This window comes from Leptinotarsa decemlineata, unplaced genomic scaffold (assembly GCF_025532065.1).
Source record: "Leptinotarsa decemlineata unplaced genomic scaffold, Ldec_3_MD MMD2_P_RNA_scaffold_9, whole genome shotgun sequence".
In the NCBI taxonomy this organism is placed as follows: Eukaryota; Metazoa; Arthropoda; class Insecta; order Coleoptera; family Chrysomelidae; genus Leptinotarsa; species Leptinotarsa decemlineata.
In genome coordinates this window covers 1,849,625-1,876,080 of record NW_027412536.1, presented here as the reverse complement: position 1 = coordinate 1,876,080, position 26,456 = coordinate 1,849,625, and the positions used below count along the sequence as shown (strand labels likewise).

At 37.7% G+C, this 26,456-nt stretch overlaps 2 protein-coding genes across 2 annotated transcripts in view; one reads left to right on the top strand and one right to left on the bottom strand.

Moving 5' to 3' along the window:
- Positions 1-18,736: 18,736 nt before the first annotated feature.
- Positions 18,737-26,456, bottom strand: part of LOC111510748 (prostaglandin reductase 1) — an 83,500-nt gene continuing 75,780 nt past the window's right edge. Inside the window, exon 6 of the mRNA XM_074170387.1 lies at positions 18,737-19,011. Coding sequence (XP_074026488.1) covers positions 18,782-19,011 — 230 coding nt within the window. The 3' untranslated portion in view covers positions 18,737-18,781. The remainder of the gene's footprint in view (positions 19,012-26,456) is intronic.
- LOC111510749 (uncharacterized) lies at positions 22,835-25,284 on the top strand. The gene is made up of 3 exons (XM_023166687.2): positions 22,835-23,237; positions 23,558-23,655; positions 24,697-25,284. The coding sequence occupies exons 1-3, from the start codon at positions 23,168-23,170 to the stop codon at positions 25,132-25,134; spliced, it is 606 nt and encodes a 201-aa protein (XP_023022455.2). The 5' UTR covers positions 22,835-23,167; the 3' UTR covers positions 25,135-25,284.

Here is a 26,456-nt window from a genome sequence, read left to right as displayed (position 1 = left end):
TTTTAAGAAAAAAATATCACATACCTTCTAGACATATGAATAAAAGGAAATCCATGTACAAAAATGTTTTACTGGGATTATTTCATTAAATATACTTTAGTATATCTAATATCGGTAGCTAAGGGGTTCGGCGTGGGTGCTTTGTTCACTCACTCGAATTGACTGCCGTGTTGGTCGGTGGTTCAAGCCCTAGTCTGAACGATAAATCTTCACATGCTATCGTTCAACCCGTGTTAGGAATTACACGTTAAAAGGTAAGACCTCGTTAATCCTTAGCTCGCACAAGTTTCGACTTCTGAGGGTTGTCGTTCGTAGGGGTGCGACAGCTGGTTAACGGAAAAACAGATTTTTTTAAAAACAGTTAAGCAACTGATTTTATTAGTTTTGAACTTACATAGAAACCCTGATAATTTTCAAACTAAAAACTTCAAATACTGTTTTTCTTAAAAGCCCTAAAAAAATCCCGTTCGGAAAATTGAAAAATTTTGATTGTTCACTTTATTATTAATAATCAAAAACGTTAAAAAGTGAAAAATTCAATTGAAGCAATGACCAATTTTTTCTTCAATATTAAAATCTATTCGTATTTTTATTATTTGAAGTTACATAAAAATGATTTTTCATAATTTTTAGCTCTGTTTGTTTAAAAAATTGTTATAAACAAATGTATTGTTAATTTATTGTTTATAAGATAGATATTTGGAATTTTTTGGGAGGATTTTTATCAGTGATTAATATTATGATTTTCAGAAACAAAATTAAAAAACATTTTTTTTGTTTGCTTAAAAACGCATTTGTTGATTTACAATTTATTTTGCTATTAAATATGAATACTAAGGAAGATTTTTTTACCCATAATCTCTATTTCTCTTTGATATTCTCGAAACTTTTTTCATTTATATTTTCTTTATTTATTTAATAAAACATTTGTGTGAAAAAAATATCGAAAAATTTGTTAAAACATAAACAAAAAATTTTTTACACAAAAAGTTACACATGGTTGGTTTTGTTTGGTTTGGTAGTATCTAAAAAAATATATCGTGAAAATTAATTTGTTTAAAACAAATTGCTTATTGGATGAATAAAAAAAATAGAAATAGAAATCATGATTGGGAAAAAAATAATTCCTTAATATTAATATTTAGTAGCAAAAAAATTTGTTAACCAACAAATGCGTTTTCGAACAATAAATAAGATTTTTTAAAAACGATTTTGTTTCGAAAAATCATAATATTCATCACTGATAAAAATCCCCTCGAAAAATTTCAAATATCTTATAAACAATACATCTGGTTTTTTTTATTAATAAATACAAAGTGAAAAATCAAAATTTTTCAATTTTTCCTACGGAAATCTTTTTTAAAGGCTTTCAAACAAAGCTCTAAGGAGTAAAAAAAAATTGAGGTTTCTAGTTTAAAAATTATCAGGGTTTCTATGTAAATTGAAAACTTGTGAAAATTAGTTGATTAACTGAAGTATATCTAATAAAATAATCAGGGAATAAAAATTTCATGGATTTTCGCTTATTCAAATGTCTGAAAGGTATGTGATTTTTTTTCTTAATAATGATAATTAATGGGTTAAAATAATTTTTATTCTTCAAAGGTCCGTTTCGGTCAGCGCGTGCGGGGCGCGCATCGTCCACTTTCAGCGTTATTTTCGCCTCTGAATTGAAATTATAAATATTGGTGACAGAGTTCCGGAAATTGAGTCGCAAATGTATCGCATGCCCTTGAAATAACTTTATCACATTCTCCGTAAATAATAAATAAATTTAAATAATCTCCGTTTGTGTAATTTATTCGTCCCGGCATGATTTACTATTGACAATTCGCAAATGACAAGTAGTGATATTATATTATCAATTGATTGTTTTCTAACGCCGGGCTGTCACGACCAACTGACAGAATTTAATAACACTATCCTTATACAAAGTTACTTAATACGATTAAATCATGAAAATTGGGGGTTTCCATTTGAAAAAGTCACTTTGGAAAATGTGTCGCAAGTTATTTCCCACTATACAAAGCATAAATTAATTTCGTTTGGTCGATCCGACCAACCCATAGACCGGTTTCGGGATGTTTGCCTCATCATCATGTTTGCCGCCTGATAGCGACTCTCGAGGGTGGTCTCTGATTCTGCTTAGTTGGCCACCTGTGTTTGTCCCTCTGGGGCATCCCTGTTCAGTGCATTGTGTAGATCGCTTAGCGCTGGGTTGTCGTGCGCTCGAATTCTGTTTTTTCATATATGCGTCTACGTAGTGTATGTTCAGGTCTAGATCCCGGAATATGTACCTGTTCAGTACATATTTCGGAGTGTTTACGGCGGTCCTTACGAACGCGTTCATAAACGACTGGATCTGTCTTCTGTATGTCGCTGCGCACTGGCCCCAGGCAGGGCATACATACAGGATTATCGGTAATATTACGGTCTCTATCATCAGCAGCTTCACTTTCAATCCCATGTTGCTTCTTCGACCTATTATTGGTAATAGGTTTTGTTAGGCAGATCTCGCCATTCCTATTCTCTGCCATATGTGAGACCTGAACGTTAATCTTTTATCTAGGTTGACTCCCAGGTATCAAGCTTTGTTGGTATACAGAATCTCTTGTCCGTTAAAGGTGACGTTCCCTTCTGGGTGTACCATCCGGCGGGTGAACAGTATTGCTTGACTCTTGTCAGGGTTTATACTGATCTTCCACAGGTTGGCCCATTCCTCTGAGCTATCTGCCTGTTGCTGCAAGTATCTGGTGAGGTGCGCTTGGCTCGTTGATCTCGCTAGAGCGCCGCGTAGAGCGCCAACTTGTTAAAGTTGTTCTCCGGCTTGGGCACGTCTGCTGTGTAAAACGAGAAGAGGTGTGGCGGAAGGACTGCACCTTATGGGACCCCTGCTTCCAGTAATCGCATGGTTGAGAGTTATTGTTCTACTCTGCAGCGGTATTGCCTGTCAGCTAGAAAAGACTCGATTAATCTTACCACTGGTTTGGTGTAGCCCAAGTGAACGAGACGTCCTTCTCTCTATACTTCCTTTTGAAATTATCCGCAAATGCTTTGGCTTTCTCTTGGTCCTTGTACACGATTCCTTGCACGGCGTGAATTGGCGGGCATGGCTTTCGAGGTCCCTTCCTAAGAGTTTTCTGTATTCTCTATGCAGATGTGTCTTCGGTGTTCAGTTCTTCCATTCTTCCGGTGTCCATTGTAGATTTCGGATTGCTTTTACTTCTTCTCCCAGTATTCTGCCGGCTCTTTGCATACACCTTTTTTTCATTGGTGCGCGAATCCGTTGATATCGTCGTTTTATGCGTTTTCTGATTCTAATGAGCTCCGTTGTTTCTGGTAGAAGATGCTCTTGTAAGTTGAAGCGCTGGGTTGGGACTTTCTGTGCGCTTCTTTCCATTGTTTGGGTGATCGCCTATGGTAGCTGTTGTGTGGCGTTCTCCAGATCAATCTTTGTTTCGATGCATGGTATGTCTCCTATCGCATCGTGAATGGTACGCTGAAATCTTTTCCAGTCGATGATTATCTTCGTTGGATTATCTGGTTCCACTTCACCTCTTCCTATTGGGGGTTGTGGTCTGATGATCCTTCGTCTAGTACTTCCATTTCCGTTGTAGTGATGTCCTGCACTATCGCGACGTCAAGAATGTCTGAGACTTGGATTTCTCATGGGTAATGTGTTGGGGATTCTGGTGCTACTACCACGATGTCCTCAAATTCTTCCAGTATTCTGGCTAGATGTCTGCCTCTTTGATTTCTATTCCTGCAGTTCCAGTCGCGTGACTTTGCGTTGAAGTTGCTTATGGTAACTGTTGGGTGAAGATCTGTGAACAATCCTGCTATGTCGGTTCTCTCTAGTCTTGCGGAGACAGATATACCGACGAAATTCACAGTTGTTCGTAGCATTTCAGTTTCACTCTGACCGTTACTGCTTCTTCTAATTGTATTTCTGGTTTTCTATCTTCATGTTGCGCTAGTTTGACTTTTACTAGTTATACTAGTTTTACTAGTAGCAACGTTCCCCCTCGCGGCACGATGCCCCCCTGGCCGTCTGTCCTATATAGTTTGTATTCTGGGATGCGGTAGTTATTTTCACTCCTTATCCTTGTCTTCTGCAGTGTCATGACGTCTATGTAACGCGCAGTTGCGTGACAACATCGTTGAATGAACGAATGAATGAAAATCGTTTATTACAAATTTTTACAGGTTTTTGCAATTTTAGTCTGTGTGTGTGTGTTTGTGTAGGACCCTGCTATAGGCTTATGCCTCTTCAGGGTGAGTGGGTTGTGTGTGTGTGTGTGTGTGTGTGTGTGTGTGTGTGTGTGTGTGTGTGTGTGTGTGTGTGTTGTGTTTTATGTTGGTGTTTGTGTTGTGTGTTTTTTTTGTGTTCCAGTTTTCTTCATTGTTTTTAACTTGATCCATGTGGTAGTCCGGGTTCGTTGCGGTGGTCAGTGGTCCAGATGTTAGGACTCGGTACGGGTTTTTTGGGCCGGGGTTGTGTTTGTTAGGATTTCGGTTTTTTCCGGGACGCTGCTATCAGGTATCCGCTATCTGTATCCCAGTGGGAAATCCTCTAGGATGTCCTGAATAGGCTCCGGTGGGTCTTCCATTGCTCCCAGGAGTCTAGCTGGGGAAAAGGGAGCTTTTTCCTGGGTTTCCTTCGGGATCCTCCACGGGGGATCCATGGCGATGTGAGCGTGTCGATGGCATCGGTGTTGTTGCTGCTCATCGTTCTGGTCGCATATCGTCCTTGGAGTTCCTGAAATCTTTGGTTGATTGGTGTAGTATTTATGAGGTTGTATAGGTCTAGGGAAGGGTATCGGTAGTGCAGGTTGTGTTTGTTGCGTAGGATTCTTCTCTCGGTCGTAAGGATGCGGTGGGACAGTCTCGGAGGAAGCGTACAGTATATCATTGCTTTGTAGTTAAGGACTGGTCTTATAAAGGTTTTATAGGTATGAAGCAGAGTTCTACTGTCGCATCTCCCAATCTTTCCTCTCAGAGCCTTTAGTAGGTTAGCTCTCTTCCGGACTCTGTCCAGTGTCGATCTCCCAGTTGAGGGTCCTCGTGAAGGTGACCCCCAAGTAGGAAACCGAGTCCTGGAGTATGAGGTTTTCCCACAACAGTCTGAGATTTAAGTTGTCCGGGTTTAGTTTGGGACGGCTAGAGGTGTTAGGATGTCGGAAGAGGATTGTTTGGGTTTTTGTGGGGTTGATTTTGATACGCTATTTGTTGCACCACTGCTCGAAATGGTCGATCATATTTTGGGCTTGAATTTGCAAGCGGCGGGTGTTGGGGGCGGAGGAGTATAGGATGGTATCATCGGCGTATTGAAGGATTTTATGGGTTGTGGGAACGTCATGTGCATAGATGAGGAATAGGGAAGGGGCGAGAACTGATCCCTGAGGGACTCCGGCTTTTGGGGAGAAAGGGGTGGATAAGGCTTCGCCGACTTTAACGCGGATATGTCGGTTGGATAAGTAGGAGGCAACTAGTCGGATAAAATGATGAGGCAGATTGATTTGGATAAGCTTCCAGATCAGGCCCGCGTGCCAGACCTTGTCGAAAGCTTTTTGGATGTCTAAGGAGATTGCAATGGTGCAAAAGGATGCGTTGATATTTTGGGATATGTGGATGTGTAGTTCGACTAGTGCGTTCTGGGTAGAATGTTCGGTCCTGAAACCATGTTGATAGGGAGGGATAATGTTGTGGAGTGTGAGAAAGTCATTCAAACGGTTATTCATCAATCATTCCAGCAGTTTTCCAAGGCAGCTAAGCAAGCTGATGGGTCTGTAGGAGTCGGGATTAGTAGGATCCTTGTGGGGTTTAGGGATTAGAATTGTGTTAGCCTGTTTCCAGGAGTTTGGAAAGTAGGCGTGTGCGAGACACGCATCTAGGATGTGTTTGATGAATGGGATTGCTGAGACGGGGAGGTTTTTCAGAACACGGCGGTTAACCGAGTCTGGTCCAGGAGCGGTATTTCTACCGCTGTGGATGGTATTGAGGATGTCTTCCTCGCTGAATGGGGATTTTAAGGGACAGTTGGCGTCGAGGGGGATTTGACCTGGGTGACTGCCCAACTGCGCTGGCACCTGTTGGTGAATGTGGTTAAGAAATAGGTTGTCGAAGTGTGGGTCTTTAGGAAGACGGAAGGTGTTTTCGAGATTTTCACGGAAAGCTTCGGCTTTGTCGGGAGGGGTGGAAATGATGTTACCGTCAATCACTAGGTGACTGTCGGTTTTCCGTTTTTGTCCTGTTAGGACTTTAAATTTGTTCCAGAAAGCCATTCCATCTTGGTAGTCTAGTTTTTTAGTCTCCTCAATCCACCTTTTCTGGGTGAATTGGTTGATGAGGAGGCGTATACGAGCATTAAGACGGTTTCACTCGGTTTTAAGGACAGGATCCCTGGTACGGACGAAAGTTCTATATAGTTTGCGTTTATTTTTGATGAGGTTAATGAGGTAAGGGGGAAGTGGGGATTGATCTATTCGTCGGGTGGTGGTAGGAGTGGATAGGTCGTTAGACTCTGAGATAATTTATTGAATTGATTCGATTTGGGAGTCAATTTGTCTGGAATAGTTCAGTGGAGGATTGTCGAGAGTAGATAGTTTTTGGTTAACGAGAAGTTGGAATTGTTTGACGTCTGTGTATCTATGGTTTTTGTATGAAATGGTTTCAGGAGTGGAAGGAGTAGGGAAGTTTAGGAAGGTTTTGATGATCAGGGGTAGGTGATCCGCCGTAATAGTGTCCCCGATATAAGCCAGTTCATCGACCATCTCTATCAGGCTCTCAGAGCACAAGATGTGGTCGATGATAGAGGCCCCGCGGTGGCTCAGAAACGTCGGGTCGGGGCAGGGAATTCTATAAAGGTTGTGTTCTAGAAGAAGGTTGGCTAGGAGACGGCCGTTGGCATTGGAGGTGGAATCTCCGAATTGAGTGTGACGTGAGTTGAAATCGCCTATTAGGAATGCTCTAGGGAGAGAAGATGCATATTCAATTAAGTCTCTGGAAAGAGCTTGGGTTGGATGATTGTAATAGGTTATGACAGTTATGTTGCCAGTGTTAGATAGAAGATCTATCGCTAGACAGTCAAGTTCAGATAGGATAGAAGGAAGGGTGTGTTGTTTGTGGGGAAGTCCTCGTTTAGTTAGGATAGCGATGCCTCGGGAGTGAAGATCTTTTGGACGGTGGGTTGTATTGAAACCGGAGAAGTTAAGAGGGTTTTTGGTCAGTGTATCGGTAATACACAGGATTTGGATTTTATGGATATGGAGGAGTGTTTTAGTGTGGTATCTTTTTCTGTTGAGGCCCTGGGCGTTTACAGTGCCGAGGATTAAACTCCCGTTATCCTGTGAATTTGGTCCTTCAGCCATTAAGCTCGGTTACCAAATTGGTGAACGTGTAGTCTACTTTATTGCCACTGGCTGTGGCGAAGAGGGAGTGACCAAGAACTATTTTGCATAGATCGTTGGTGAGGGACAGAATTTCTGTTCTCATGGCAGGTATGAGATTGAGTAACAAGGTTATTTGTATTTTGATAACAGCCTCGATCTGTTGTGTTATTGTTATGATTGTATTGGGAGTTTGGACCTTGGCAGGAGCAACCTCCTTGGGATTTTCGGGGGTTGTGACCCTTTTAGGGCATTTTAATGAGAAGGCGGGATGGTCGCATTCGCAGTTTGGACATATGGGGGTGGATATTTTGGCACATTTGGTGGGAGGGTGTGCTTCCCCGCAGTGTGGACACTTGGGCTTGTGAGTTGGACATTCGGTGGCCGAATGTCCAGTTTGACTGCAAATACTACAGTACTTGGGTATGGGGGGAAGAGGATTTAAGTTGGAGGCCTCGCATTCATGTGTTCGGCCGTATATGTTGACGGCCGTGAGTCAGACATTTGGTGTATTGGTCATTATTCGCGGTGATGATGCGAATAAGAGGGGTAGGTTTCGAAGTTTTTTTGTTGGTTATTCTCCAGAGTTTGAGTACTTCAATTATGGCGGCTTCTAGGAAGCCACTTATTTCTTCGATTGTGAAGTCAAGGTGTACACCCCTAATCACAAATGATAGATGCGGCTCTTTAGGAGCCGTAGATTGAGGGCTTCTTGGTCTTAAATCGACCACTTTGAAAGCAACGTGACCATTGCGGTCACGTAGTTGCTTTTGGAGTTGTTCCGCAGATTTGGTGCAATTGGACGTTTTGAGAAGGGCGGTTTTATTGAAATTTACTTTCAACTCCGTGATTTGTCCACGGAGCAATTCGTTAGTGTTCAAAGTGCCAGTCAAAGTGCCCTTTGTGTCAAAGTGCCCTTTGACTGGCTAGGTCATCGGGGATTTCTCGGATGTTGAATAGGTTATGTTTAGATGTCTGAACTAGTGTGGATGTTGGAGGGGGGATCATAGATGGCTGGCGCTCGGGAGACGAGTCGGAAAAGGATGGAGAGGGATTGGTGAAAGGGATTTGAGTGCGTTTGGATTGGCGAGTTTGTCTCGCCATAGTTTTTTAGTAAATTAGTATTGAGTTGTACAACCTCATGCTTGGAGATCCTTTGATAGTAGCACCTCCAGGTGCTGTCTCTGGGAGTTTAGCTGCACCTTCGCCTTCTGGATTAGGCTCTGGTGTCTCTATCGGAAGAGTTTGATTATAATAATCAGTGACTCCTCACGCCGGTAGACACTTATGAGGTAATCCTCTGGGTTTAGGTACTCACTTCACTTCACTTTACTTCACTTCACTTTACTCCACTCACGCTTTCACTTCACTAGTTAAGGTTTCAACCTTTGCAGGTCGAGCTCTACCACTTGGAATGTGACAACATCGTTCACGACCAAACAAATCTAAGTCCAGTTAGTCATGGAATCTCAGTGGGATGTCCACTGCGCCACCTGCAGACAAAGCTAGGAAACAACTTCACTAGCATACTCCGAGGTGGGTGTCGGAATAATGATTAATATTCCGGAGAGGTGCATTATGACATGCTCAAGGTTGCCCTGTTCCTCTCATGCAGACCTACGACTTTGTAGGTACGTGTGGCAGATACTATGAAAAGCCCAAATTAATGTCGCTTGGTCGATCCGACAAACCGATAGAACGGTTTAGAGGGGTGTTTGCCCCATCATCAGTACCGGGCATGGTCCCTTCAGAATGGTGTGAACCGTCTCAGTATCACGACCAAAGAAATATAATTTCAGCTAGTCATGGAATCTCTCTGTAGTTGATTCAGTGGGATGTCCACAGGTGCCTGATGGATTTACTTCAACTCTCTGAGCGGCATTAGCTGGGTTAGTTGTTGTTTTTCCTTTGAGTATCTGCCACACGTACCTACAAAGTCGTAGATCTGCATGAGAGGAAAAGGGCAACCTTGAGCATGCCATAATGCACCTCTCCGTAATGTTAATCTTTATTCCGACTCCCACCCCGAAGTATGCTTGTGGAGTTGCTCCATGACTCTGTCTGCTGGTGGTGCAGTGGACATACCACTGAATCAACTGCAGTGAGATTCCATGACTAGCTGGAATTATATTTATTTGGTCGTGATACTCATACGTTTCGCACCGTTCTGACGAGACCATGCCCGGTACTGATGATGGGGCAAACATTCCGAAACCGGTCTAGGCTGTTACAAAGAAAACTCTTTGTGATATGTCAAGCTTTCGATATATTTCACTCCTTCGTCAGGACAACTACAATAATAAATGGTAAAAATGATGCAATATTCATAATGTTTAACTGTTGTTGAAGAACTTGCTGAATCTTTGTGAAACAACAAATCTGATAATTTTAAATGAAATCAACTCATCTGACAAATTTCTAAACAAAATATTTTTAAATCGAGTTCATACATTCAAGGAACGGAATTTCTATTGTTCCCTGACCTATTTCACAGATATCAAACAAAAAGGCAGCAAGTTCATAATATATAGAAAACTTGAATGTTACTTCAAGTCGCTCAACACACATTTTTTTTTTCAATAGTTATTCCTTTAACTATGGTGGACTGTTCAAATATGCATAGTACAACTACAACTAATGATGCTTTTTTAGATTGTCAACAACAGATGATAACTCCCCTATAGTTCATACGGCTGACTGTGCTGATGGGGGAAAAAAAGTTTCAAATTCTCTCTCCTTTTGACATCAAAACATATAATGTATTAGTAATAAAATGGTAAGGTTGTATGATGTGTTTAATAGCTATGAAAAATTTGATGTATTGTTAATAACAGAGCACTGACAAACAGAAACACAACTAGATGTTCTGAAATTGAGAAATTTTAGCAACTGTACTTCATTCTGTCGAATGAAAACCCATGGAGGTGTTGCTATTTACAAACATGACGAGTTGATAGATCATGTTAGTCAGTATGATGTAAAAGAATTTAGGGTCGAAGGAGTCTTGGAGTGCTGTAGTATCAGACTAGCATCGAGGAACATTATCGCTGTGGTTTTATACAGACCACCAGCAGGAGACTTTGAGGAATTTTCTGAATTACTTGATGGTACGTTAGAAAAATGTGTAGCGAAAACCTGGATATAATCATAGGCGGAGATTTTGATCTGAATTTTATGCTCCCCAGCATAATTCACTCAATACTAACGGACTTGTTAGCATCCTATAATATTGAGGTTTGTGTGAAAACTGTAACTAGAGTAACTCCTCAGTCGGATACATGCATTGATAATTTTCTGATCAGATGTAACAGATGCTTTGAAGTAGTGGTGGAGGACCTGCATCTGTCTGACCATTTTGTGCAGTTTGTGTACATGAAAGATGAGACCGAAAAAGATAAGCATAAAAACCCTTACTATTACCGCAGGGACTATTGTACAGAAAAAAATTTCAATATTTCAGAATAACTTGAAACAGGAAGACTGGTCTGGAATGTATGCAATAGAGTGCCCAAATCTGGCGTATGCATAATTTTCTGAGACTCTTCTATACTATTTTGAAGTCTCGTTCCCAATGAGAAGATTTTCTATTAAAAAAAGTAAAGGAAATAACTATATCATGACACCACCCTACTGTGTAGGGTGTTGAGACTGGCCTGAACGAATTGTTCTTTTAGATGATTTGAATGTTACTTTAAATCGCTCAACACACTTTTTTTTTAAATAGTGGACTGTTAAAATATGCAAAGTACAACTACAATCAATGATGCTTTTTTAGATTGTCAACAACAGATGATATCTCCCCTGTAGTTCGTACGGCTGACTGTGCTGATGGGGGAAAAAAGTTTAAAATTCTCTCTCCTTCTGCCATCAAAACATATAATGTATTAGTAACAGAATATTAATGCTGGATGATGTGTTTAATAGCTATGAAAAATGTGATGTATTGTTAATAACAGAGCACTGGCAAACAGAAACACAACTAGATGTTCTGAATTCGAAAGATTTCAGCATCTGTACTTCATTCTGTCGAATAAAAACGACCCATGGAGGTGTTGCTATTTACAAACATGACGAGTTGATAGATCATGTTAGTCAGTACGATGTAAAAGAATTTAGGGTCGAAGGAGTCTTGGAGTGCTGTAGTATCAGACTAGCTTCGAGGAAAATTATCGCTGTGGTTACATACAGACCACCAGCAGGAGACTTCGAGGAATTTTTTGAATTACTTGATGGTATGTTGAAAAAATGTGTAGCGAAAACCTGGATACAATCATAGGCGGAGATTTTGATTTGAATTTTATGCTCCCTAGCATAAATCACTCAATACTAACGGACTTGTTAGCATCCTATAATATTGAGGTTTGTGTGAAAACTGTAACTAGAGTAACTCCTCACTCGGAGACATGCATTGATAATTTTCTGATCAGATGTAACAGATGCTTTGAAGTAGTGGTGAAGGACCTGCATCTGTCTGACCAATTTGCGCACTTTTGTGTACATGAAAGATGAGACTGAAAAAAATGAACCCTTACTACTACCGCAGGGACTATTGTACAGAAAATATTTCAATATTTCAGAATAACTTGAAACAGGAAGACTGGTCTGAAATGTATGCAGTAGAGTGCCCAAATCTGACGTATAAAAAATTTTCAGAGACTCTTCTATACTATTTTGAAATCTCGTTTCCAAGGAAAAGATTTTCTATCAAGAAAAGTAAAGGAGATAGCTATATCATGACACCAGAATTGGAAGAACTGAAAAATAAAGTAACATTATACACCTCAATTACTAGGTATGATGACACCTATAAAGAAATCAGTAAATATTCCAATAAGAGTTATAAAGAAAAATTGATATGAGCAAAGAAGGAATATAATGATTTTCAGATTCTGAACTCAATAATCCGAAAACTACCTAGCAAATTATCAATAATATACAAAAAAATCCAGAAGAGAGAAGGAAATTGTTGTCAAGAAAAACGAGGTCATTATCGAAGATACAATACTAGCTGAAAAATTTGATTAAAATTTCTTGAAAACACGAAAAAAACACAAATGATTCAAAATTCCTTGAGAATAATGTACCGTCAAACGTAAACAGTTTCTTTATTACCGCCGTTTGTGAGAGTGATGTAATAGATCTTTTTGCCCAACCAAAAAAACTCTAATGGCATATGGATACCACTATATTTCTAATAACCTGCTGAAAAAATGTCGAAATGAACTCTGTACCTCTTTAACTTTCCTCATGAATTTATCATCTACAAAGGGAATTTACCCAGACAATTTGAAACTCTCAACAGTTCAACAGTATATCCCATTTATGAAAAAGGTGATGAGAACGATTTAGATAATTACAGAGCAATCATTCTGCTGTCAAGTCTCTCCAAACCATTTGAACTAAATATAAAAAAACAATTAACCAACTTCTTTGAGAATAATAAAACTCTGTCGACATCGCAGCATGGGTTCACAAATTCAAAAGCACAGAATCGGCATTATGTGAGTTTCAGACCAGAATTATCAATGCCCTGGACAGAAAGAAGTGTTTTCTAGGTCTCTTGATAGACTTCTCTCGTGCCTTCGACTGTCTAGATCATGAATTGTTACTCTCAAAACTATTCAGATCCGGTATAAGAGGAGTACCACATGACTTAGTTACATCATATCTTAAAGAAAGAAGACAAAGAGTATATGTTGGCAAATGCATTAGTAGTGAATCTGAAATTAGCCAGGGGGTACCTCAAGGATCTAGTCCATTATTCTTCTTGGTGTTTGCTAATGATCTCATAACGTTTATTACCAATAATACCACAACATATGTTACTAGTTACGCACACGACACCAACATACTAATAATAGAAGAAAACATGGAAAGCTTGAGGAGAACCACAGAAGATATATACAGTGAAATGAATCTTTGGTCGAAAAAGAATAACTTGAAACTCAACAAAGACAATACCAATATCATCTTATTCTCTAATCGCAGCCTAAACAACGTGGAGATATATTTAAATGATAAATTGATAAGCCCAGTTGAAACAGTAAATATGCTGGGAATTGTTCTGGACCGAAAACTGTCTTGGCATCCCCATATTGACGCACTCTGTACTGAATTGAAAAAATGTTGCCTCTCCATTAGGTTCATGTCTAATCACTGGAGTATCAATGTATTGAAAACTTTGTATCAAGCCAATTTTAATACCCACATTCGTTATGGGATTCTGAAATCGGTCACTGGTGCAGCTGTGCAGAGGGTATTCCTAATTCAAAAATATGTGATATGAATAATTGCTCAACTAGGTTGTAGGGAGTCATGCAGGAATGCATTCAAAGAACTGAATATTCAGACAGTCGCCAGCACATATACATTAGAGAATCTTGTGTATATGTATTTAGACATGAATCTATCTTTCAACCACATCAACATGTTCACAATACTCGATCAAAGGTTCTCTTGGTGGGGTAAGTGATTATTGGGTCTGAGAATCATATTCCCTGAGCAAGTGCAGTGAGCCAAAAATGACAGCCTTCTGCATCTGTGTGGCTAAGATTTCTGCCTTAGTGCGGCAAGCCGATATGATTTTAAGATTCGAGAGTAGAGAGGGCATCATTCCACCAAGGACTTCAATAATCAGAACAACCATCTTGACAGAGTGATCTGGACAGAGTCTACGGGGTTCGAAGAGAAAATCTCGATATTTTATCCGTTTTTCCTCCTCTTTTCTGACGATATTCATCTCGCCAGGAGCTGAAAACTCCACGACAATATAATTGTTTTTTTTTTCAGCTATTCATTTTTATTCTTCTTTTTCAATTTTTAATTTGTCTTTTTTAGTTCTTTCTGGGATTTCAGATCATTTTGTATAATATCGGCTACTAATTAAATTCGTCATGAAACATTGTCAATCACCTTCAAACAAATATATTTTTTCAATACATTATAATGGATTTTCATCAAATATCGGTCAGTTCTATCATATTTTTGAAGTTGTACAAGATGACTAATCAGATTTCGAGAAAGAATTCCTTGATGAAAGAGCTACACGAAGTGAAACGAATAGTTGGTTTAAGCCGATTTTAAAACCTCCCATACCACTTTTAACCTTGAATTGACCTCTACATACGTCACACGAAGTAGCCAAGATGACTTTGAGGAGGTGTTTTGAGTTTGACCTTGAACGACCTTGATCTACGTAACACAACGATGTAGGCAAGGTGACTTTGAAGTAAAGTTTTTTTTTCAACCTTGAATGACCTTTATTCACTCCCAATTTCGACTTCGCACACCACTTCAAACCTTGAAATGACCTCTATATACGTCACACAAAGTAGTTAAATTGACTTTGAGGAGGTGTTTTGAGTTTGACCTCGAACGACCTTGACCTACGTCACACAACGCAGACAAGGTGACTTTGGGGTAGTGTTTTAGGTTCGACTTTGAATGACCTTCATTCACTTCCAATATTTTTAACAAGGCGACTTTGACTTTGACTGAACTCGAGCCAGTTACGTGACTTTCTTGAAGTTTTGAACCTACACTTTACAACGTAGACAAGGTGACTTTGGGGAGTATTTTGTGTCTGACCTTGAATGACCTTCAACTACGTCACACGACGGAGACGAGGTTACTTTGGAGTAGTGTTTTCGGACACCCAGCTTGTGGTAAAGAAGTACCCCCCTCTCCTTCAACCAAGTTCTATAAATGTTCGGAGGATCGCCATTTCACATTCAGTTTGAATAACTCAAAGTACTCGAATAGATGATCGAAAGTAATACTGCAAAGTGACAGAAAGTATTACGTCAGGAGTATACACAGTAATCCAGGTGAACATATTTTATATTTCCATACCATAATTCCACTATATTCGAAATGGATCTTATGAAATTCAATATCGAAAAGATCGATTCTGCAATAATTCAACAAACTGAGGCTATGGAGCAGGGACCTTTGATATCTTTAACTATTGATTAATATTATAAAATTGAGATGTCGATGCTGTCCACGCGATATGGTAAATTCATTCAAGTAGTTTTTTTGGACGAGGAAAATAATACTTCTTTTGAATCATGGCTTCCAAAACGTGCCACAGAATATTTCACGGAAAAAATTATTCACGAAGTGACTTCATCCAAAGCCAAATTGATTTATAGATATATGGGTCAAAGTTCTCAGGATTATTCTGGTGTCAAAATTCGCTCCTTAGTCCGCTCAACGGCCACTTGCTCTCCACCCATTTCATAGCGAATTCCGTCGAAGAGGAAGGTGAGGGCCTTATTGGATATGTAGCACTGCTTCGTGACATCAGATGGTGTGAACTTCCCGTCGATATAAATGTGACTGTCTGCAATATCGAGTACATGATTTCGAAAATTGATTGGGATATCACTTGTGGTGATGGTTGCCATGTTAATACTATTTTTTATATCGCACCTTCAAGCCAGTGGATTTGAGAAAGTTTAGACTACTAGCGCTCAGCCTATATCTTGACCGTTTGTCAGGCATACGTGGAATGAATCGACTTTTAGATTTTCTCTTCTTTAAATGCCCATGATCATATCCTCCACCAAATGCATTACGATTATTCATTTGCTGCCGCTGCCACAATCGCTGGCTATTGAAGCACATCCCCATTTTTAGAAACAATTATCGTGAAATTTTGCATTAGCTGATCAATTGAGTGATGTGGAAAAGCGAATTGGTGTTATAATCGAGTTGGTTGATACTTTTACTGAGCGAGTTATTGAAGTTCAACAGTCAGTCGTTAAACCTGCACGTGAACAGTAGCGAATTGAATCCTCATCTTTATCACTTCGAAGAAGCCATATAGAAGTAATATGAGTAATGCAAAATGACAGGTTGTGAAGGAAATACACAAGCCGGCGTATCGAAATACAATAATAACGGAATTTTCTGACTTGTGGCGAATGGATTTGATGGAAATGCAACCATATGCTAAAGAAAACGACGGTCATAGGTACATCCTTATGGTTATCAACTGTTATTCGAAGTTTGTATGGTCAAGGCCATTGAGGAATAAAACTGCTGATTTATTTACTGTAGCTATGTAGCTATGGCGAGTGTGTTGAAAGATGCAAAGCATGTCCCGAGGAACTTACAATCTGATTACGGTACCGAGTTTTATAATTCAAAATTATCATCGCTAATGATGGAGCACCGTATCAATCATTACTCAACATTTAGCACATAAAAGGCTGCAATTGCGGAACTAGTTTATCAGGACGTTGAAAAGTTGGCTTTATAGACAATTTTCACTTTAAGGTCATTACAGTTGGTTGAATATTCTTTCTAAAATCACCAACCAAAATAACAACAAAGTTCATCGTACCATTGGCATGAAGCCTCCAGGGGTACAACCACCATGGAAAACGTGAAAAAAAAATTGGAGATATGGTAAGTAGGTAAAAAGGCGTATTCAAAAAAGGTGTCACGGTAAACTTCACAACTGAACTTTTCAAAGTTGTAAAAGTAAATAGAACAGAGCCTATAAGTTATGTGCATGATCCCAATACAATACTGTGACACACTAACCGTGGGCCTTCTGGTGAGAATAAAACAGCCCTTTTCAGGGCTACATTATTCATACAAATAGTAGAAGACGACAAATTTTGTCTGATAAAATTGAAAGTATTTTGAAATTTGGTCGAGCGATGAGAGAAATTTTGGAAAATATCGCATAAAATCAATACATCTGATTTCAAATACAGATCTGAATAGTCTCCTAATGTTTCACAATCGAACAAGGACCATACACGTTTTGCGCTCTCATAATCATCGTCAGATATATGTTTCTCATTCAATTGATCATGAAAATCGGATTTTGATAGAAGCTCAGTACAATCTAACGTGATCAAGTCTTTAACAAAACTGTAGGGAAAAACTCTTTTCTGCCTCATCAAAAGGATTTTTTTATTTTCCGGAAAACACCTTCGTGTTTTCATCACTGTTGCAGTGATGACGCCATTGAATCTAAAGCTATCGATAAATCTCAGCTTCAGGAATTGTTTTTTCAATTCACCAAATGTATCTATTTTGGTACTCAGCAATAGATGCTTAGTGAAAGTAATGTGATTTTTCTTTGTTTGACCGATAACATCCACCTTGTTTTTAGTAGTGCATAACTATTTTATGAACAAGTGGCTGTCATAGCCGGTAACTTGTAATTCAAATTACATCGAGAATGTGCAGCTCCATATCTTTTCCTTCCCGTCAAGTGACAATGATCTCTCACTCTGACATCACCCAATTCGAAGGGTTTCTCAAAAATACCGCAACTATCTGCAGTTGTAAATTCATTCTCCTCTCGGCGCTCGGGTCAGACTTCAGTCCGGCTACAAATACTTTGTAGCGATATAGAACAAATTTGGAGGCTGAATCATCGAAAGAACAATGAATTCGGTATGAGAATGAGTATGGCTCGTGAATAAATGATTCATTTGTGAAGGAACGTGTTGGATCCGGTTCATTTGTATGTATAGGCTTCAGAGTTGATTCAAAATCATCAGCATATACCACGAAGGGGACTACCACATTTATCAATCTTGATTTGTGTTGTCGAAATGGTGGTACAAATAAAATTGCAATCATTCAACTGAAAAATACATCAAGCACTCATCACAAAAATACATCCTATGCCTGTGGGATGAAATTTGTGATGAAACTAACCTTGATAGATCTTTTATCCAGCAATAGTGGCTATTACCAGATTCATCAGTGATGATGACCTATTAATGGTCTCTTATCATGAAAATAACTTAGTCATTACCCTAATATGAATGTGGATACTAACAAGCGAATTATCGATTTGGAATGTATACTTTCATAACTTATTCATTTTTCTTGTATGGTCATCTCCCTTTATGAAAACGCCATCTATGGGATCGACTCAGTCGCAGAATCGAAGATAAACGAGATTTTGACCATATTATACTCCTAGTGTCTGATTACTTCATTTTATGTTCAGATTATATTTTATATTGCATTACCATTGTACATTTATTTCGAGTCACCGAGAAAAAATAGATTAGTCCGAGGATTAGTTTCTAGAGGAAAAGACGATGAACAAATGAATGCGACAATTGAAGTATAGTGTTCAGTTGTAATTTTGAATAATTAAATAACGTTATTGAATTTGAATAAGCATACTACATATTTTTCGAGAACACATAGGTATTCCATTGGTGACAGCGATAACCAATAACATTATTATATCCAAGGAACAACAACAGTTCATAAAAGGTATAACAGTTTATAATAGGTATTTTTCAGAATGAATACTGAACACAATATGCTCTATGGTTCATTGAAAGATTAAAAAAGAACAAACATTAAGGTTTAAATTTTTTATTAACGTACAATGGAATTTATAAAATCTATACTTTAACAACTGCTTTTCCAAAATTTTTCCCACTGAGCATATCCGTGAAAGCAGTAAACATGTTTTCGAAACCCTCAGTGATAGTTTCTCGGTATTTGAGTTTTCCTTCTTTAATCCATTTCAAATTTTGTTTGATTCCTTCGTCCCACCTATCTACCCATCTTGCAACCAAAAATCCTTCGAGAGTTAGTTCATTGCTGATGATAGGGCGGTAAATAGATTTCACTGAAGGAGAATAAATGAATCAATATTTCATTGTATTAATAAAATATTCAGTAAATTGGCACTCAGTAAATAGATAAGACAAGTTGTCAAAATTACAGTTCTTGACAATACTTTTTCAATGATATTTTGGTTATGATTATATTGAGTTTTATTGTATTAGTTTTGAAAATGTCCATATAGGACTAAACTGCAGTAACGATAGTTACAAATAAAAGTGGTGCAACGGAAAAAAATTTCAACAGTTTTCCCAGGACGAAATGCGTTAACGCGATGCAAAATGAAGTGCACGGCGCGCAGTCGGAGAGTAGGCTGGGCTTGAAATATGTATATATAAAAAAAGAATAATGAGAAAATATAGAATGTTGAGGGCGCCACCAGTTTATTTTCGCAGATTTGAACTGGGGAACCTCCAGTTCTTTTGGATTTCGTCCTGTACTACACTTTATAACTTGGATATACAATTATGCTTATTTGATTTGTAAAGACTATGACGATTTGTCCGGAGAAACAGATAGCAAGCTTCACCTTGAACCACTTACTAATTCAAAAAAGTATACGTTTGGATAACAAAAAAAAATAGGTATATCAGTGTTATTGATAAGTTCACTGATATTCTTTAAAATTAAAATGTATAAATGAATTGAAGAAATAAATATTATTACTAATAGTAACGAGTAAATACTGATTTCAACATTCTATCATACTCGAGAATATATATATATATATATATATATATATATATATATATATGTGTATAGATATTTTACTAATTCACTTCACTCAAACTGAGATGATAGCACGACCAGAGTTTTAAAGCTCCAAATCTTTTTTGAGACATATATTATTAATAAAATAAAGGAAAATTGGTTGCATCATATATATATATATATATATATATATATATATATATATATATATATATATATATATATATATATATAGTCACAAACGAATATCATGCAAATAATTCAGGTTCAGATGTAATTGCATTACTGCACTCACTAATCCACCTGCACAAAAGGTAGTTTGTTCAAATTCGTCAAGGTACCAACTTTGAAGTTGCATTCCGAAGTGGAACTATAAGGATAAATTTACTTAGATTGTCTACTATAACTATAATGTATTCAAATCAGCGACTCGACATAGGTAACAGTCCTATGATGTCGCAAGACACGATTTGTGCGGGGAACCAGCATGTTTCTTTTGTTCCGGTTAATTATGACAACAAGTTACATATTCTCGGACATACTTAGGAATGTTCGATTTCATTTTGGGCCAATAGTAATACTGCACAACCCTTCGAAGAGTTTTAAATACGTCAGGATGACCAGAAGTTGGTTCGTTGTCGCATTTCTTCAACACTGACTTCCTATATTTTTGGATAACACACGCTTCCATCTGTCTTTTCCATCTACTAGTTGAGAATATTTGCACTTGGCATCAACAGCCTTATAAAGATTCGAACCCACGATACGTCACGCTGGGAATCTAAGAGGATGTTTTGAAACATTATCGAGCATTTTCAAATACCACCTATCAGTTTTGATGTCAGATTCCTCGACGGTATCTACAACTGAAACTGATCGCGGAAGCATATCTGGGACGATGTGCTCCTTTCCCTTCCTGTGTACTAACGTGAAATTATATTGTTGCCTAATGCCGTAGGCACTGGCATCGGTCTGAATGACAAATTAAAAGTAAAAATTAGGACATGATAATACAAGAGCTGATATCAGTCGTTCATTTATGAGTTTTAAAGAATCCTCCTGTCGGTCTGTCCAGACAAATTTTGCATTTTTTTTTCAAAAGTTCCGTTAACGGTTGGTATGAACCTGCGGTACCATAAGGAAGTACTAATTTTACTACGAAGATAAGACACTTTAGTGGGCGCAGGATCTACGTGAAGTCCATTCACATCAACAACATATTCAAGGTAATGTAGTTCTGGGCGACAAAATTAACATTTCTCCTTACTTAGTGTTAAACCCGCGGACATCAGTCTATTAAAAATCTTAGATAATATTTCTACATGTTTCTCAAACGTTTCAGAGGCAACAACGATATCATATGGATATACGAAAGCATATGGTTCAAGATCCACTCCAACAATCCTATCTATAAGTCGTTGCCAAGTAGCTGATGCTGTATAGACCAAACTGATTGAATTGGAAAAGTCCTCTTCCCGGTACAGTGAAAGCCGTATATTGCCGAGTTGTCTTGGCAACTGGTATTTGCCAGTAGGCTAAGTTAGGATCTAATAGTGGATAAGAACGGAAACGGATATGCATCATGATTTGTAACACTATTTACCTTCCGGTAGTCCATACGAAATCGATATATCGTCAACTTTTTTGAATATGTAACGGAATTTTGCACGAAGTATCTTGTACTGTATTTGATTTTCTATAGTTCTCTGTCTTCTATATTTATTAAATGATTTTTTAGCTTGTTTTAGCGCGTTTTTACAGTCATCATTCGAACAGGGTATGGCAGGACGTTTTCTATCATATGATGTTTTTCTAATAGCTTGTTCTACGCATTGTAGTATTATATTTGAAAATTCTTTTAGAAAATCGTTTACATTAGGGAATTTCAGATGATCGAATTCTTTATATTTTTCGTTAGTTAGTGCTGAATTAGCTTCCCTCAAACGCCATTTTGAACTTGCGATATGAGGTTCTATGTAAGTGGTATTGCTGATAAGTACAGGAAAGTGGTCGCTGTTATATAGATATAGGAGAACTTCCGAGGAAAGGTTGACGACTGTTGAAGCGTCGCATAATGTGAGCTCTATGTCGACTGTCTCTTCGGAAGCAGAATTGAAATGTGTGCCTTGTCCATCGTTAAGAAGAACAATATTGAAAGTATCTGTTGCTATTTCGATAGTGCGGCCAAATATGGTGGTCTTCTTTGAACCCCATATGTCGTTGTGAACGTTTAGATTTCCAAGAATAATGTTAGGGGTTGGTATTTTTTGAAGGAAATTGTGAATTTTTGTAGTATCAGGAAAGGAGTTCGGACCTTCAATTGATATTGCGACGGCTTCTAGGTCAGTTTTGTTTTGTTATCGATAGGGTTCAGCATCAATAACTAGTATCAACAATAATTATTGGAATTTATTTCAAGACTCCATCAGCTAGTTGCACCGACGGTCGAGCCTCGAGGGAGAGCGAGGTGCCAAGGTCCCTATTATGACAGCTCACCTTCGCCGTGTCTCTGAACCCACCAAAGGTATCACATCTTGAATGATAGAACAGGTTAGAAGTTGAATAGTTTTTACATCGATTGAGACATGTACGTAGATAGCCATCCCATCGCTTGCATGATTGGTATTTTCTCTATTTTTCTACAAGCACTGATAGTTTTTCAGGTTATGTGCTGTTCTTGAAATGTATTTCAAGAGAAGAGCTATTACATTTGGGTTGTAATCTGATAAAATGCATTTTAGCATATCTAGATGGCAAAAATAGCCACCCGGATTCCATTGTGAAATTGATTTGAATTTAAAAAATAAATTTAAGGATATAGGTAGATTTTAGTATGTGTTGTCAAGAGATGATTCGCTATCTTCGTTTTCCTGAAATTATATTTGATTTTTGAATTTATTTTTTATTTCAGTGCATATAGTTTTCATTTTTTATCTGTGAAAAACGGGTATATATCTTGTAACATGTCTAGTAGTCCATCTATATTGTCTGTATATATTTTTGCTACACTAAAGGTGCGTACCTATTCATTTGCAACAAAACAGTCCGAACGAACAAAGCGCAGAACAAATTTCCCTAATGAGTACGTCGCGCCGAACGCGCCAAACATTTTCCGAGATTTGTCGGTAAATGCGGTTTGCACTAAGGAAATTCATTCGTTCACCGGTCTTCAGTTAGTACGGGAGTGTGGAGAATCATGCGCGTTCGTGGTTTTTGCTTGAGTTTTTGCTAGTTATATTATTTTATTAATTTGATATAAATAATATTTTAAAATTAATTGATATGGATTGGAGTAACCAAAAATGTTTGGAACTGACAGATGAGTATGAAAGACAACTCGTGTTATGGGATCCAAAAAATAAATGTCATTATAATAAAATAAAAAAGCATGATGCTTGGGTGGCGATTTCAAATAAAATGGGGTGTCCACAAAAGAGGTGGAAACTGAAATGGAAAGTCTTCTATCGAGTTTTCGACGGGAAAAAGCAAAAGGGATAGAATCCATTGGAACCGGAAGAGGTATTTATTCCAATTTTTTTTAAATTCAAATGTTATTTTGAAATTAGTGTAATTTTACTAAGTAAATGAAATAAAAAAAACTTTTGATATACAGATATGTTTATATTGATACTTAGCTATCAATATGGAAAACTTTTTTTTATTAGTTTTACAAGAAAGGTATTCTTTATGAAAAGTTTTGTATACACAGGGTGTTCCATAAATTTGAAAATCTTTAATAACAGATAATAATATTTCAAATTAATAGTAACGTATAGATTCAATTTTTTGTTAAAATGTGATTTTTCCCCTTTGTATGTAAATATTGTCTTTTTTTGTAGGAAGAGAAGAAATATACATATCAAAATGGTATGCTTTCCAACGTATGGGTTTTTTGTTAGATAAGGATAAACCAAGAGAAACAATAGATTCAGTTGAGGTATGTAAATCTAATCACAAGTCATGTTTAAAAATAATATACTTCAATTTCAAAACTAATTCATTAACAAATATTGAGCAAAGCTATTACGGATTTCTTTAGCTGTAGATGCCGATTTTCTTGGAATATTTTTAAGAGGCAATACTGATGTTTCAGAAGGTTTTTCCTGCCTCCAACTGCCAGGGATAAAATTAATTGCCTTGATCGTCTTCTTGATGTTCAAAACTTCCCGGAGGAGTGTAAATATTATTGGATTGACGGCTTTTCCTCAGATAATTATATAAACAGCAAGCCGCCATTACCACTTTTAGTGTTTTTTCAGGGCTAAACAATATTGGCTTTCTTAGGACCCTAAATATTGCTGATAAAATTCCAAAAACGTTTTCCACTACCCTTCTTGCGCGGCTTAGTCGATAGTTAAATGTTCTTTCAAGATTGCTTTCTTCATGTATTCCAGAAAAGGGCTTCATAATATGATTCGTTAAAGCAAATGCCTCATCTGTTAGGAAAACGTAGGGCATTGGTTTATTCGAATTGCACAACGAAGAATATTCTGGCAAACCTAGATCATTATTTTCTAATTTTCGGTAAAGCGTTGTATTTTTGTATACTCCTCCTTCTGATATCCTTCCTTGGCATCCAATGTCAACAAATATAAAATTGTAGTCGGCATCAACAAGGGCAAGTAAAACTATATTGAAATTCGATTTATAATTATAAAATTCACTTCCACTGTTAAAAGGGGCCTGTATTGTAACATGCTTGCCATCCATTGACCCAACACAATGAGGAAATTGCCACTTTCCTTCATACTGTCTACTAATCTGTAACCATTCTTTGGAACTGCTAGGCATCTAAAAATAATTTTTAACGTAAAATAACTCCCTTATTTGGCAATTTTTATATAGGTAATTTTTGATCTTTCAACTTCTTTTGACGAGTTCTACAAGCCATTAAAATAAATGACTCAACTTTGAAAACATCCTGTATCGACAAAAGTATATATCAGGCGAATCGTCTTAACAATATATTGTGTTTTAGGAAAATGATAATGCACAACCTTCTGAAAGTGATGAAGGAGATGTATCCACAGAAGCCACCAACTCACAAGAAACCGAAATACAAACTGAAAATGCGCCGGTATCTCCAAAACCACGTACATCTGCCATTCCTGTAAAGCAAATCCAAAAACGTAAAAGATTAGTTGAATCATCGCCATCGGTAGGAACTTCAAAAGTTGACCAAGCTTTAGGCTTTCTTAAAAATGCAGCAGCTGATAATGACCTTAGAGACGAATGTGGAGTATTTGGTCAACATGTGACTCATAAGCTAAGGAGCTATAATAAAATAACCAAAGCTATTGTGCAGCACCACATAAATAATATTATCTTCTCAATATTCCAATCAATCAATGCCAATACAAATTTCTGGGCCAAACCCTTCATACTCTCAATCTTATTCTCATCAAGCCTCCCCTAACCTTACTTCTTTACCTAGTCCTTTCCCACAATCACAATCCATTTATTCAGAGCAGCCCTCCCCGAATTTAATTTCTACTCAAAACTCACTGCCACACTCACAACTTTCCTTCTTTAACCAACCCCCTACTTCTCAAAGCTATTTAAACGAAAATCAGGATTTTTTTTAATAACATTTTGTTTTCTGAATAATGTTTAAAATAAATTTAATAAATATGAAAATGTACCTTTATTTTATCCTTAAGTTCTTGAACGAGTGCTTTGCAGGTTTCAATTGATTGTTTTGAAATTCTAAATAAGTATTGTAGGCTATTGTACGAGTCCCCTGTTGCTAAAAAGCGAAGTGTGACTGTCAGACGATCTTGCACCGGAATTGCCTTTCGAAAAAGTTGTGTCTTTTTTGGCTATTTCAGGACCTACTAAACATATCAGATTTTCAAAATCTTCTGCACCCATCCTTGTGAAATTTTGCATATGCATATGATCTAGGTCATTGAGTAATGCCATATTTTGACGACACAAAAAAGGCGCCTTGCCCACATTCTTCGTTGTTTTCCTTTTTTATTTTTTTAGCCTCCGTTAATGCCTCTATTATTAAAAAAGCACCAGCGGCTATGGAAATATCGTTTGCATTCATCCTAAACACCAAGAGACTGATTACTAAACACAGAAATTAAAAGTATAATCGCAGCGAACAACTCAGGCAGAATGCTCCGGGCAAAAATGTTTGTTGCAGGTTGTCCGGCGCGCGCTGAAAAAAATATTGTTGCAGAGGGCACGCGCGCTTTGTTCGTTAGGAGTGTTTTGTTGCAAATAAATACGCACCTTAAGGTTTTGTGAAGATCCGTGAACGTTTTCGAAGAATTCGGATATTTCTTCGAAGGTCAACATGTATTTTTTGTTTTCGTCTGAGAACATTCCTCTAGTTGATTCCATTGATTCTGTGATTGATTATGGATTTGGCTTCGGTTTCTTAGTAGATGCTATGGTAGTCGGTGAAATGAATAGAGGATAGTTTTTGGTTTTAGGTGGGGGAGTTAATGTTTGTGAATATGTTCTTTTTCCAGGATTTTTGTCAGGTGTTTGTTCAGAATCTTGTGAAAATGATGTAATTATTAATGGATTAGATGTTGGTTGATTGGCGAAGGTGGATGGGATTTTGATATCAGATGAAATTTTTGCATTGGCTATTGTTTTGGTGATGGATGGTATTTCTACTGGACTTTGGAACTCATTCAATTGGGACTGATTGGAAGTATCTTCATTAATTTTAATTGAAAGTGGGATATTTTCCGTGGAAAGAAGTGTTACACCATTCGACAC

Bases quoted from the DNA above. Each gene is read 5' to 3' on its own strand.
- LOC111510749 (XM_023166687.2), top strand. From the start codon at position 23,168: ATGGAAAGTCTTCTATCGAGTTTTCGACGGGAAAAAGCAAAAGGGATA. The intron at 23,238-23,557 runs GTATTTATTCCA...CTTTTTTTGTAG, and splicing joins ATCCATTGGAACCGGAAGAG to GAAGAGAAGAAATATACATA. The intron at 23,656-24,696 runs GTATGTAAATCT...ATTGTGTTTTAG, and splicing joins AAACAATAGATTCAGTTGAG to GAAAATGATAATGCACAACC.